Source organism: Chamaea fasciata, unplaced genomic scaffold, assembly GCF_029207755.1.
Source record: "Chamaea fasciata isolate MVZ Bird 193981 ecotype frontalis unplaced genomic scaffold, bChaFas1.0.hap1 SCAF_13, whole genome shotgun sequence".
Classification (NCBI taxonomy): domain Eukaryota; kingdom Metazoa; phylum Chordata; class Aves; order Passeriformes; family Sylviidae; genus Chamaea; species Chamaea fasciata.
The window spans coordinates 1,906,551-1,921,034 of record NW_027094098.1 but is presented as its reverse complement, the minus strand read 5'-3'; the positions used below and the strand labels follow the sequence as shown (position 1 = coordinate 1,921,034).

At 55.8% G+C, this 14,484-nt stretch overlaps 2 protein-coding genes across 8 annotated transcripts in view; both read right to left on the bottom strand.

Moving 5' to 3' along the window:
- Positions 1 to 5,431, bottom strand: part of IP6K1 (inositol hexakisphosphate kinase 1) — a 37,686-nt gene extending 32,255 nt beyond the window's left edge. For 3 of the 7 annotated variants that reach the window (XM_066195212.1, XM_066195219.1, XM_066195216.1), the window contains exons 1-2: positions 4,022 to 4,153; positions 3,601 to 3,655 (exon numbers count right to left, since the gene is read on the bottom strand). The gene's annotated coding sequence lies outside the window, so the exon portion shown is untranslated. Of the gene's footprint in view, positions 1 to 3,072; positions 3,163 to 3,592; positions 3,656 to 4,021; positions 4,154 to 5,347 lie in introns of those variants that run through there. The other 4 variants (XM_066195213.1, XM_066195217.1, XM_066195214.1 and 1 more) reach the window with 3 other exon arrangements.
- A 506-nt stretch (positions 5,432 to 5,937) lies between these two features.
- CDHR4 (cadherin related family member 4) lies at positions 5,938 to 11,992 on the bottom strand. Its single transcript, XM_066195281.1, is given in 21 exon segments — positions 5,938 to 6,207; positions 6,342 to 6,372; positions 6,466 to 6,506; positions 6,509 to 6,531; positions 7,527 to 7,562; positions 7,641 to 7,780; positions 7,863 to 8,065; positions 8,139 to 8,286; positions 8,360 to 8,499; positions 8,580 to 8,795; positions 8,972 to 9,074; positions 9,367 to 9,517; positions 9,602 to 9,767; positions 9,842 to 9,978; positions 10,049 to 10,152; positions 10,605 to 10,700; positions 10,815 to 10,900; positions 10,980 to 11,142; positions 11,215 to 11,411; positions 11,538 to 11,558; positions 11,941 to 11,992. Coding segments are annotated over 21 exon segments (2,310 nt in total). The 3' UTR covers positions 5,938 to 6,151.
- Positions 11,993 to 14,484: the final 2,492 nt, after the last annotated feature.

The following is a 14,484-nucleotide window of genomic DNA, read 5'->3' as shown; positions in this document are numbered from 1 at the left end:
GTGATGCAAAATAAATGCAAGCTTAAGGAGCTTGTCTTTTACACACAGTTAACGCCACTCAAAATGCATACAGAGGAGCTCGTGGAAATAAATAAAGGCAAAGGACTTGCACCTCAGTACCATCTGCAGAGTGGTTCACACCAGCAGGGACTACACAGGAAGCACAGGCAGCCCAAAACACTGGTTAAGAGAATTGCATATATTAGGAAGCACATCTACCCGAAGAGCACACTGGGAAAGCCAAAAATAACAGCTGCTGCCACATCAGCACAGCACAACACTGCGCACAGGCGATGCCTGCAAAACAGAAACTAAGCAGCCACACACACTTCCTCTTCCTCCCCCCACCACCCCTACGACACCAGCAACAAACCTGATATTAAACACTGGCCAGCACCCTGCTCTGTATTCCTGTCACATCAGGAACACAAATGAGAGAGACTGCTACCTGCTCCTCCATGTAAGATGAAGGGCTCCTTCAGTTTACAGCACGTAACACAAATGCTTGACATGACTCTTGCAGAGGGTTCTGTCCCATTTTCTTTTCTTTTGCTCCTTTTTTCAAGCTCACCCATTTCAGAGCTCACTAGGGACCCTCTGTACTTACTACACTTGTTTTTGACACATTCCCTCTCAAAGACTGAGAGGTCAGAAATAAAAGCAGTTGTTCCTAGGCATATCCATTATATAAACAAGCAAGTAGAGAGCACAAACTCTGCAAATCAAGTTCAATGCTAAACCCTGCCCAGCACCAAAACAACGCGACACTGTCAAATGCAAGAGTAAACAAATCAGGCTGCAGCTTTTTGTCAATACTGAGTTCTGAGACTACAAATCCCAGCATCAACACTCCACTGAGATGCTCACATCTCCAACACGTTACAAGCTAATTCCTGATGGACAGATTGGGGGAATCTACTGACAGCAAGTGAAGTGCCTGGGTTACACTGCAATAATCAAGCCCTCTGTCAGATTTTCCATGCCTTCAGTATCTGCACTTCAACTGCAGATGGAAGAAACACACCTCTTTCTAGAGCACGGGTTCTGGATATCCAATTCAAACTTAGCACCTACATTTCTTATCCCAAAGAAAAGCACAGTCACTGCCACCCCATACCCAGCACACCAGCCAGAATTCACCAGATCCACAAAAACCTTTAGGCATGGAGAAACTAACTAAAAACCTAAATCTGAAAAGTGATCAAACCTTTTGTTGATCCACCGGACCAAAGAAACTGTGCTCTGTAAGCAGACGGTCAACAAATAGCCCTGAACCGGTACAGGGCTCCTCATCTCACACCAGTCAAGCTCCACAAGGTCACTTTTCAGAGTTTGCTCATTTTACCCAAAAGGAATAAGCTCCGTATTCGTGGGAGAAAAAGAAAGAAACAAACCAGGCAGCTCAGATGGGATGAGCAGAGCACACAACTGTGGCATTAAGAGGAAATCATAACACTTGTTTAAAAGGTCAATTCGCAGATTAAGGGCACAGGTACTACTCCAGCCTGGGCACTTTTTTGACCTCCTTGCTACTCTAACCTTGCCTTTTCACTACACGCAATGCAAGACAGAGTAACTTCCAAGTCAGTTGACCTGCATCATTTGCCAAAAGAGGGGATCTCAAAGCACCTCTAATTTTTCTTTCTATAATATTTTTATAAGGACATGCTTAGTGCTGTCAACCTGATGATGAGGCACACAACGATTCACAGAAGTAGGAAAGAAGCATGGGCAGTACTGTTTCATTTAATTTTTAAATATATATAAAAATGTGGCTTAAAATTGTATTTATATATAAGAAAATAGATAACATAAAGTTTTACATTACATTGTTGCATTCTTACAGAGTCACACTGCAGACTACCCTGAACTCAGCTAAGACCCCATTCCAGCCCCAGCCCCATTTCCCCTGCGCCTGCAAAATCATTTGAGCACCCGAAAAGCTGGGTAGGAAAACAGACAGTTTGTCTTCAGCTTTATCAGTCTGTAAGGGAACTCTGATCCTTACCTGCATAGGCACAAGCAAAAAGGCAAGAACCTCCTATGGGTTGCAGTCCATACTTACATGAGCTAAAGTACCTGTGAAACCACACACGGAACATGAAACTGGTGATGAGAAGCAGATCTTAAAAACTCTCCCCTTTCTCGTCTCAACAGATAATTGTGCTCACTTGCTCTTCTTCTATGCAAGAAACATGTAAAACTGCCACAAAGTGCCTAATGAAAAACCAGAAGGCCCAGGAGTGTCCCACCAACACATCCTACTCTTTCCATCAAAGGTTCCTATGCCAATAACGTTGTCTACATCAGCTTCCCCCTCCAGAAGCTAAGGATCACTTCCCCTGTTCTCCCAAAAGTCCTTATTAGACAGGAAGCAAAGGCAATGCCATGAAAAAGGACATCTCAGATCAGCTTAATAAGCTCTAACCAGGATAGAATAGGTTGTTCATCCATGCACCTGGAAATGGTTACACTGAAAAAGCTGAGAGGGTATGAAACACCCTTTAAGGAAGAAAAATAAAAATTAGCATTGGGACAATTTAAAATATTGACAAAAGAATTTGATGCAGTTGAAAAAGTAACCCAATGTCATCTTGCTTCACAGAGCTCACAACTAAATCTTTTCACAACCTACCACTTTCCTTCCAGCTCCAAAACAAAGCACTTACCTTAGGTCAGAGCTAAACTAACCCAGAAAAACACTTCAAAATCTAAATAAGAAATTGTTACATGGTATTAGGAGAGACCTATTTAGGGTTACAGTGAGAACATGCAATAACTGATACACCTAATTCTAAAACACTCTGAAGCTCCTGACAGAACTTCTATAAAAAGGAAATCAGAATCTTCCTTCAGTTATAAACAACAAGGACACCATTATTCTTCTCTATCAAAAGCCTGACCACACACACAAGTGTCGGCATATCAGCTGGAGGTGACAGTTCACTATAATGAGACTTTCACAAGACACTACTGCACATTATTTTGTGAGACAAGCTACTAACTATGATTGCAAGGCCCTAACGACCACAAAAACATTACATTAAATATGAACAGAGACCCAGGCCCCACCATTCCTGCCTCATTCAGTGTTTCAGTAGCAAAGGCCAATTTTGGAATCCAGCTCTGGAAGCTCTGAATACCAAGATAAGCCAGGTGAACCTGAAGAGAGGAAAAGCAGATGGAGCAAAAACAGAGCAAGACAGGTTGAAATGACAAAGGCAGCACATACTAAAGCACGTTTCTTGGGGGGGAAAAAAAAAAAAAAAAAAAAAAAAAGAAAAAAAAAAGAAAAAGAAAAGAGGGCTGATGCTGAGCTTAAAAATGAACGAATATGGACCCCGGGACCAGTATAAATTCAGAGTAGTTCAAAAACGAACAGGAGTCGGTACCACCTACCCTAATTCAACCCCTCCTTGGAAACCCAGGGGAAGGTTGGTCCTGGTCCAGGTCTGCAGACCCATGAGCACACCCGGCCCGGGGGCCTGCCAGGGCACTCCGGTGTCCCCACCGGGGCAGCCAACGCTCCCGGGGCCACCCACACCCTTCCCCTGCCGGGGGGCAGCACGGACGGGCCCCTAGCCCCACCAACCTCCTCACCATGTTGGTTTCATGTTTTTGCCACGGTATCCGAGCTCCTTCCTGCGCGCAGCTCCTGTGGAAGGCAAGGAAAGACACAAAGGGAGGGCACGCTCGCTCTGGCCGCTGGGCACGGCCCTGCCCCGGCAGCGCGCTGCCCAGCCCGGGGAACCCCGCCCCGGCCGAGCCCCAGGCGGGCCCCGCAGGGGAAAGCGTCCGGATCTCACCCACGCACACGCGGGGACGGCACCGGGCTCCCCCCCAGCCCCTCCTCACGGGGCCGTGGACGGACCCCGCCAATTCCAGGCCCATCCCGGTGCTCGCTGCCCCCTCACCCCGGCTGCTCACGGGGCCGTGCCAGTGTATCCCCTCTCCCTTCACGGGGCCGCCCCCGGGTCTCCCCTTCACGGCAGCGTGCTCGGCTCAGCCCCTCGCCCCTCACCCTGGCCAGTTCCCGCCCGCCGCGGCTCACGGGGCCAGCGCTGCCTGCCCGGCCGGGACACCGGAACACGGAGCCCCAGCGCCACCGCTCCCCGCCGCTAGAATCAACAACAAGATGGCGGCGCCCGGGCGGGCGGAGCCCGGCGCTGGCCGTCATAGCAACCGCGCCGTCCAAAGCCCGCCCCTCCACCAATCCAGGCCCGAGTCCCGCCCCACGGGGGCCGTTTTGGATGCTGATAGGTCAAACCCGGTGTCGCTCAAGCGCGGAGCCGGACCGCCCTTTCCCGAGCGTGGCCGGCAGCGCACGTTAGGCACACGTGACGCCCGACAGAGCCCCGCCCCCTCACGAGAAGCGCCATCTCATTGGCTGTCCGCGGAGAAGGGGGGGCGCCCGGCCAATGGGCGCGGCCCGCGCGGGCTGGGCGCGCCTCGCCGGGCCGCGGCCTCGCGCTCTGAACCCACCCCCGGCAGCTCCTTCCCCGAACAGCGCTCCCCGATCGGAGCCCACCCCCGGCAGCTCCGCTCCCCGAACAGCGCTCCCCGATCGGAGCCCAGCCCCGGCAGCTCCCTCCCCGAACAGCGCTCCCCGATCGGAGCCCACCCCCGGCAGCTCCCTCCCCGAACAGCGCTCCCCGATCGGAGCCCAGCCCCGGCAGCTCCCTCCCCGAACAGCGCTCCCCGATCGGAGCCCACCCCCGGCAGCTCCGCTCCCCGAACAGCGCTCCCCGATCGGAGCCCAGCCCCGGCAGCTCCGCTCCCCGAACAGCGCTCCCCGATCGGAGCCCAGCCCCGGCAGCTCCCTCCCCGAATAGCGCTCCCCGATCGGAGCCCAGCCCCGGCAGCTCCGCTCCCCGATCAGAGCCCAGTCCCGGCAGCTCCGCGCTCCCCGATCGGAATCCACCCCCGGCAGCTCCGCGCTCCTCAATCCGACCCGCGCTCCTCAATCCGACCCGCGCTCCTCAATCCGACCCGCGCTCCTCAATCCGACCCGCGCTCCCCGATCAGAACCCAGTCCCGGCCGGTCTGCACTCCCGTGCTCCCCGATACAAACTCACACCCGGACGTCCCGCGGTCCCACACTCAGACCTCCCCACTCCGAGCCCCCGAGTTCTGCATCCCCCTCCGGCCACCGCTCCGAGCGGGGTCTCGCCGATAGGACACGCTCACGCACCACTCCGGTACCATAAAGGGTTAAATTCCGAAACGGTCACGGTTCCCGTGGATTCAGGGCAAAAGGGACCCTGAGGCAAAGTCACAGAGGTGACCCCTCTCACTGTGAAATTTCACGGCTGGCCTCTGCTCCCCTTCCCTCCCCTTAGACACCTACCCCCCAAATTAGTCTCTTCCCTCTTATCCCGCCAGCGCTTCACTTCCCGAGGAGCTGCCAGGGAGGCGTCCCGTGGCGCACTCCTTTGAAATTCAAATAACCGGTTTTCCGCCTGCTGCTGACGCCTTTACAGCTTCCCGCTGCTCCCAGCTCCTCCTGCAGCGTCCCGCTCACCTGCACCCACGCTAATTCTCTTTTCCTCCCAATTACCAACCCATCCCCTCTGCCGACCAGCTGCCCATCTCACCCGTTTGCGCCTGCGAGCGCTGTAACAAAGCAGAGCTTGAGGTGGACACGGGACTCGGGGCAAAAACTGCTCAGAATTACACGTGGCTGGGTTTTCTTGCCCCGGATAACCTCCCTGTGGAAGACTACCCCCGCTGGGTCACATCCAGAGGCTACAGAGATGCTTCTGTAACCGAAGCAGACTTGGCCAGAGCTCTGGTAATATTTTTCACAGCGCCAAGCGCGATGCCAATCCTTGTCCTGCATCACGCCACTCACATCGCTGACGAGACAGTGCTAATGACCATCACAGCAGGACAGCCACCAGTAGCACTGCCCGGCAACGAGACTCCCTAAGGCAATCACAGCAGCGTGTGCAATCTCTGACACCATTTATTAGGTCTAGACTGGCTGAGGTGGCTCAGGGTCTGGCTGCACCCCATGTGAAGCAGTTTGGCCACAAAGGATGGGTCTCCTCCTCGGGGGCCACACCAGCTGTCTGCCGGTGCGCGGTGCTCTGCCCAGCACTGCCCATACGGAGCTGTGGGTCACAAGCAGCCCTTCGTCAAGCCAAGCCTGTCAGATCCAGCGCCAAGCCCCGGTCCCGCTGTTGAAGAAATAGTCCCTGCGGGTGCCTGAGATGGAGGCAGCACTCAGTCATTGCCATGCGGTCCTGGCCCTCATCTCTCCTGTCCCCAGACCTCTCTGCCTGGGGGACACAACCCAAGGCTGCTGTTGGGGCTCTGGGGCTGTGGGACAGGGCACTCACGTGGGTCCTGAGCATGGCCATCACACTGCCCCTGTGTGGAGGAGAGACAGGAGAGGCTGCTGAGGGCCACAGAGCTCTTCCTGCCTCCCTGGCATCGCACCCACCCTCACTGCCACACACTTACTGGGCTGCTGGCATGTGGGTGTCCCTGCTCCTCTTTGCCCCACCGTGCTCCACCACATCCCAGGAGCTGTAGAAGGAAGAGGGGAAGGAAGAGGGGAAGGGAGGGAATGCTGTCAGTGATGGGTTGCCGGCCTCAACCCCAAGAGATGCTGCTGGGAGCAACCTGCCAGCCAGGTTTTGTCCTGCCAGCTGCACCCTGTTAAGCCCATCATCCACCTACCTGATTGTCCCCTCGCACAGAAGGGGACTGTGACAGGGCTGTGCTCCCCCAAGCCACCACCACCTTTCACCAGTGCCTGAGCACCAAGCAGGTCTGCCACCACATCTGCTTGTTTCCCCACGTGCTGGCACACATCACTCTTGTGCTTGGAGGATGCTGTGCTGGGGGAGCTGCCAGGGCCACCCACAAGGGCTGAGCCCGGGTCTTCTCCCTTGCATAGTCGCTACCACCCCAGTGACACCAAGCACTGTGTCCCCAAACCTTACCAATGAATCTGGATCCAGCTATGCATCACCTCAGGGTAGTAATGCCACTGGAGGTGGCTGTTATCCTGCCCATGAGCTTGCATGTCTCCTTGCTGCGCAGACACTTGGCACAGGCTGGTCTCCTCAGGCTCTCTCCTCTGTCACCTGCCACTATCACTGATCCTCGGGGGGTTGTGCAGCCTGTTCACCTCCTCCCTGGGACCTCTCCCTGACAAAGGGGGCTCACTCCTGCTAAACACAGGCTCCCCTGGTGAGCTGTAGTGACCTCAGCCCTAGTGCCAGGCCCCAGCCTTGCAGTAGACATTGGCACCAGCACTGTGCCATTCCACCCTGTCCTCTGCAGTTTGTGCCCCAGCCTGGCCACTGACATCACTGTCTGCTGGCCAAATTGCTCTCTCTGCTCCCATAGCTCCCATCAGGGCTGCACCCTTGCCCTGGGCAGAGACAGTTCCCTGGCACAGCAAGCCATGGCCAAATGCAGAGTAGAGTAAACATACCCCGTGTGCTGTGTCTCCCTGGCTACCTGCAAGGACAATACAACTGCCAATATGATTGCCCTGGCCATACAGCACTCACCTCTCGGCCAGGAGCAGCTTGCCACGGGCCCGGTTGCTGTGGGAGGAGCGGAAAGCAGCCATGAACCCTTAGCCTTGCTCACTGTGCCATGCCATGAGGCGGGCTGGGGCTCACCTGCACAGCAGGTTGTGGGCCATGCAGCCCAGGGTGACCAGCAGCAGGGCACCAGAGATGGTCAGCACGGCTACAAACCAGGCCGGCGGGTGCCACACTGCCTCTGTCTGCACGACAACCAGCGGCTCCCTGTGCGGCGTCTGTAGAGGCAGTGGGGTGAGGGGCCATGGGAGGAGGTTCAGTGGACCCTGGAGCACCAGGTGGTCAGCGGGCTCTACTCACCGTGTGCTGGGTGGTGGTGCTGGGTGGCACCGGGGTGCTTCGGGGGGCGACGTGCACCACCAGTGCCACCACGCTGCTGCGGCGACGGGCAGCAGAGCCACCCCACACCTCCACCAGTAGGACAAAGGGGTGGGGCTCGGCTCGGTCATTGGGGAGGTAGACAAGAGCGTTCCCTTCCAGCCGAAAGCGCCCATCTTCATTGCCTGGACGAGAGGGTCTGCTCAGTGTTACACCACGGCGAGGGCTGGTTTGCGCCGTGGCTTGGCCGCTGCTCACCTCCTACAATGGTGTAAGTCAGCGCGGCGCTGTCGGGGCTGCTGTGGCACACCAGGCGGGTGACAGGCTGGCGGCTGCCCGGGGACCCAGCCGTGACCCGCAGCTCCTGCACCTCGGGGATGCACACCGGCAGCGGGTCCGGCACAGCCTGCAGGGGGAAGCGGTAGGGCACCCACAGTCCTCGCACTCACCACAGCTCACCCAGCGGGCTGCCCCCACACCTGCAGGCGCACAGACACGTCGCACAGACGGCTCTGCCTCTTCCTTAGGTCCAGGTCATTATGCGTGTCCGTCAGCCGCACCACCAGCCTGTAATTCTTCTGCTGCTGGGAGTCCAGGGGTCCCACCACGCAGATCTCGCCTGTGGGAAGGCATGAGCTGCTGGGAACCAGAAGGTGTCATAGGGTGTGGCAGGGGCTGGGGAAGGGACCGGCTGCTCACCAGTGTGCCTGTCGATGGAGAAGGGCTGTGCGGGGCCAAAGCCACCCTCCAGGCTGTACTCGAGGCTGTTCAGGGGGTAGTCTCTGTCAGTGCCAGCCACACGCCCCACGACACTGCCGAAAGGTGCTGTCTCTGGCACGGTGAAGGTGGCACCGTTGGGGCACGCCGGTCTGAACTCGTTGACAGGTGTCACCGTCACAAGTACAGGCACATGGGCTGTGTGGAGCACAGCTGCTAAGCCATGCTGCCACCACCCCACAGCCTGTGCCAGGCTGGGTGACATGGGAACAGAGGCACCAGTCCTGGGGCAGGCATCTCTGGAGCAGCGCTGAAGGAATGTTTCCTCTGCGATCTGCTGGTTTGGGGATTGGGAAAGGGACATGGGCACTCACTGCTCTGTAGGGGCTGCCCTCCCACTGTCACTACAATGGTGGCCGTGAACTGGAAGCCCAGAGCAGCCATGGCCTCCGAGTCATAGTCCAGGGTGCTGTTGACCTGCCAAGTCAGGAGGAGAATGTCAGGTAAGAGCCGAGGTGCTCTGCAAAGCTCAGATGCCCTGCAAAGCCAGAGTATCCCACAAAGCCAGGGTGTCCCACAAAGCTTTGATACCAAGGGACAAGGAGGGAGCAAGCACAGAGAATGAGCAGGCCTTGGGGAGCAGGGAGCCCTGAGGAGCCCTGACCCAGAATCTGGCATGACAGCATGTGTCACAGGGTCCCACTTGTCCCACAGGGCTCCAGGGTCTGGGCCTGCTGTCCACCTGGGCACTGCCCGTGGCCCTGCTCACCTTCAGCTGTGGTCCCTCCATGCAGAAGTGGGAGAGGGAGGAGGGAGGCCCCTCAAGAGCATAGTGCAGACACCTATCAGTGCTGGTGGAGTCGGTGCACCTCAGTCTCACCAAGGTGCTGCCGGGGGACACAGTTTCAGGAACCTGGGACCTGTGGCAGGGCAGCCAGCAGCTCAGCCTCTGTCCCGTGACCTGAGCAGAGTCCCACGGCCCCCCACGCCCCCCTGAACCATACACAAAGATGGCTGGGACACATCTTGGTGCCTGACGGTCTGTCCCCTGCACAGTGATATTGACCGTGGCGGTGGCGTGGTCCTCAGGGTGCAGCGCGTTGTAAGCCCGGATGAGGAGGTGGGCACGGGTCACCTCCAGCCGGCGGGTGCTGTGGATCTCACCTGTCACTGCAAGAGGAGCCATGGCCTCGCACTGGGCACAGGGACAGGGTGTCCTTGGGGATCCCTGCTGCCCTGCTCACCCTCATCAATGGTGAAGAGTTCAGGAGCCACAGGAGCAAGGATGGTATAGCGGACGTTGTCACCTCTGGCATGGACCTGTGTGACCACCTCCCAGGGGCCAATGCCTTCTGTCACCGTCACAGACTGGTGTGGCTCACTGCAGGTGAGGTGGGCATTTGGCACAGCCTGGTGCCACCTGCACCCCCTTCCTGGCCAACCCCACTCACGGGAAGGTGACATGGGGACGGCGTGATGGCTGCACCTCCACCTTTACAGCCCCACTGCAGTTGTGCCCATGACGATCTGTCACCTCAATCTCCAGTCTGAATGTCTGTGGGGCAGCACCGGGGCAGCTGTGGGACAGCTCTGAGTGACACCAACAATGGGGATGGGGACGGGGATAGGGATAGTGATAGTGATGAGGCTACTAATAGGGACAGGGACAGGAATTGCAATGGGATGGGAACAGAAACAGGGACAAAGGAGAGGGGGGAAAGCATGAGAATGGGGCTTGGAGTAGGAACAGAGGTGGAAAGAGGTGTGGAGGTGGAGATGAGTATGAGCTGGAGATTAGAATGGGCAGGAATACAGACAGGGGTGAGGATACGGACAGGACTTGAGATACAGTAAGGGGATGAGGACAGGGCTGGAGCATTTGTGGGTCCAGGGGGAGAACAAGAGCCTAATGGGAAGAGCAGGAAGTAGAGACCTGTGGCCAGGGAGGGGCTAAGCCTCGGTGGACTGAGAGGTGGCTGTGACCAGCCTGGGGCTGCTGGTGCCCACCTGGGTGTCCTTGCAGGGCTCAAAACCATTGTCAGGTGCCAGCACCAGGCCTCGGCGGGTGAGCGTGAGTGGTGTGTTGTGGTTTCGTAGCCTGAACTGCAGAAAGGAGGGGGATGGGAAGCCCTGTCCCACTCCTCCATACCCGGAGTTCTGCTGTCTCCAAGGCCTCCCTCCTGTGGGGGTGTGGCTCTCCAGGGAGCTGCTACTCACCGTCAGTCCACCTAGTGGCTGTGGCAGCACCGCATACAGGGGTGTCCGGGGCGCCACATCCGCCAGCACCCGCACCACATCACCCTCTGGAGCACAGCACAACTGTGGGAGCTTGGTGCTGACAGGCACCCACAGCCCCCACTGCCCTGTGCCCCTATTTCCTACCTGCACTGGCAAAGCGTCTGTCACAGTGCAGCACATGCCCTGGTGTCACCCGGACAAAGAGCCGCTCTTCCACCTCATCCTCACCAGGACAAGCAGCCCTCAGGATCAGTGTGTACTGGTTCACCTGGCGGGCATCGAGCTCTGCACCAGCAGCCAGTGTCACCTGCCATGGGGACACAGTCACTCAGCAGGGCGCCTGCCAGCTCCTGCCCCACTCCCTATTCCCCAGTCACACCTCTGCCCGGAACGTGGTGGCATCCATGGGGTCAGAGCTGATGGCGATGGAGTTGAAGGGGTGGTTGGGCTCGAGGCTATCCAGGGTGACATTGGGACTGCTGCTCGAGTTGCTGCAGGACACGGTCACCTCAGCAACATGGGTGCCTGGCACTGTGTCCTCACTCAGGGCCACCACACGTGGCAAGTCAGGCAGGACTGGTGGGAGACCCCAGGAACCACTGATGGCTCATCCAGCTGTTCTTACGGAGCTCTGCTCCTGCACCAATGCAGGAACAGGTTTCCCTGCCAGGCACAGCTGGGTCCAAAACACCCCACTCTTACCTGTTGCTCTGATGAAAGTCCCTGCAAAGAGGAGAGTGTCACCCCAGCCTGCCAGGTATGCCCTGCCAGTGCCCTGGGGAGGCCCCAGAATTCCCTCTGTGAGATGCTCTGATGAAACCCCAGTGGTGTCTGGATATGCCAGAGTGCTGCCCAAAAGAAGGCCCAGTAACATCCTGGCAAGGCTGAGGACACTCTGAGGACACCTGGGCAATGCCCTGAGCATGCTCATGCTCATCTGATGACCCCTCCCTGCCTCAACTCAGCCAGGCGGCAGCCAATCCCTCTACCCATCCTGGCATGTGGAATGTGGGAGCAACCGAGGAGAGCCTCTTCCCTTCCTCTCAGTCATCCACCCAGGATCTGGCAAAGGGTGCCCCGAACATTATGACCTTGGAGCACCTACCTGGGGCATAGAGGCTGAGGAGGAGGAAGGCGAGGTGGCCGTGCATGCCCATGGCTCGCTGGGTGTTTGGGACAACCTGCAGCCGGTTGCCAGGGGTGCTGGGCACCACCCCGGCCCGACGTCACGCTGTCCATTTGTGGAGAGTGTGATTGATAACTGGCTAGCTGCAAAAGGTCACGCAGACATGAGAGAGCTTTGCTGAGCACACAGGCACTCTCATGAGAACCAGCAAGGCAGTAAGCTTCGCATGTCCTTGAGCACAGCTGCTATACGATAACAAAACCTTGTAGCTAAAAGGTATGAGGGAGAAGCACAGTAAAACTAAAACTTACTCAAACTATGTAACCACAAAGAAATGTAGAAAGAGGCGTAGCTGACTTTTAGTCTGAGCACCAAATCCTGAGCTTAACTCTTGCAATATGCATGAGCTTATTAGTGTTATTATAAAAGCATTGTGTGAATTAACAATAAACGAGCTTGGTTGATGACCACCTGGTGTCCGCCTCTCCCTTCTCCAACAAAATGGTGACCCCGACGTGATAGCCCTGCCTTTACCCTAAAAAGAAAACCATCGGTTGGTGGAGTTGGGTCCTGTTTGCAGCCAGGACGGTGCTAAACGACGTAGGGAAAGCACCCCCAAAGATCACAGCGGTGGTTTTGGGCCATACGTGCTGCTGGAGCCGGAGAGCTGCAACAGCGTTGATGATCAATATGGACAGGCAAGCAGCATATGATTTATTTATAGCAAACTTAGAAAGGAGGGAGCTTAAGGGAGTTGATTTGCGTAAGGAACTTCCAGGGTTGTCAGCCTGGGGATATGCGAAAGGAGTTTTTGTTAACCCGCATACCGTGCATGAGTTAAGTGAATGGCGTTTGTTCGGAGATAAGTTATGGGAAGCAGCTTTAGATAATGATAAAACTGCTAAGAAATTAGAGAAATTGTGGCAAGTGGTGCACAATGAGTTGTTACAGTATCAGGCAGAGAAAAGGGCAGCAACTCAGGCTCAGCAGGCTCGGAATAAAAATAAAAGTTATAACAGTTGGTTTGATTGCCCATTGCCCCCTGCCCTGTCCTCAGTCCAACTGCCACCGGTAATGGCACCCTATTCTGCTGGCTCAGCCCCTTCGACTGCCACAGCATCGGCACCGTCTGACCCAGTGCTGGAATCCCCCGCCCAAAGCAGTGAGCCGATCCCTGGGGCTGAAAGTGACCTAGCAGGGGCCATTGCACGGGAGCGGCGAGAAGCCTGGGCAGCTGTAGCAAAACACCTTATGGACTCAGGGGATTCTGAAGCCGCAGAGGTGGCAAGGGAGATCGTCTGTCCGGTGGTATTTACGCCAGTGGCAGAGGGTGGGCTGAATGCGACAATGACTGCTCTTGATTAGAAAATTTTGTCTCAGTTACGAAATACTACAAGTAAATATGAAGTTACTAGTGAGCCTGTAAAGCAGATGCTAAATTACATTTAGACTACTCAAGTATTGCTGCCAAATGATTGTCACTCTATAGTTAAGCTTATTCTAACACAACATCAACAGCTGTTATTTAATGCACATTGGCAAGCACTCTGTCAAGAAAGTGTAGCAGTGAATAAGAGACCCGGTGATCCATTGCATGGTGTCACTGTAGAAGAGTTAATGGGGTTGGGTGCATACCTTAGAACTGAGGCACAAATGATCATGGAAGCAGAGAAAGTGAGAGAAGCAATGCAGTTAGTAAGAGCTGCCATAGATCGGGTAAAAGACAGCACAAGAGTACCTATGTATATGAGAATTAGACAGGGTCGAGACGAGTCTTTTGGAGCATTTATAGATAAGGCAGCTGCTGCAATAGATAAGGCAGGAGTTTCAGAGTATATGAAGGGAGCATTATTAAAGCAATGTGCACTCCAAAACAGTAATGAAACAACAAAAAGAGTGCTAGCTACGCTGGGAGCCAACTGGACTATTGAGGAAGCATTAGAAAGGATGGCACTTCAGCCGACAGGGTCACAGGCTTTTTTTAGTTAATGCTATACAGGAGTTGAGCTTAGGGTTGCAGAAACAGGCTGAGTCAACACAGACTCAGGTGTTAGCTGCTCTTGCCCCGCTCCGAGCGTCCACGGCTGCACATGCCACTTCCTCAGAGAACCGAAGACCACCTTCCCTAAAATGCTACCGATGCGGCGGAGGTGGACACATGAGGAGGAACTGCCGGGCCACAGAAGTGTGGTGTCAAAGCTGCCAATCAAACACCCATAATACATCAGCCTGTCGCCGCAAATCGAGAAACTCCCATCGGAGCGCGACCGGCAACCGCGCCCCGACACAAATTGCTGCCGTGACATCAGCGTCACCTCCTGCTTGCAGCCAGCAATATCAGAGAGCCTGAGACTCGACCTGGCAGCAGCAGTAGATACCACCTTGATGACAACTCGTCCTACTAAAATCCCGACTGGAGTTTATGGATCTGTGCAAGTTAAAGGACAAATTTATGGAGCACTACTGCTAGGCCGCTCTTCTATTTCTGTAATGGGACTATTTGTGTTACCAGGAGTTATTGAT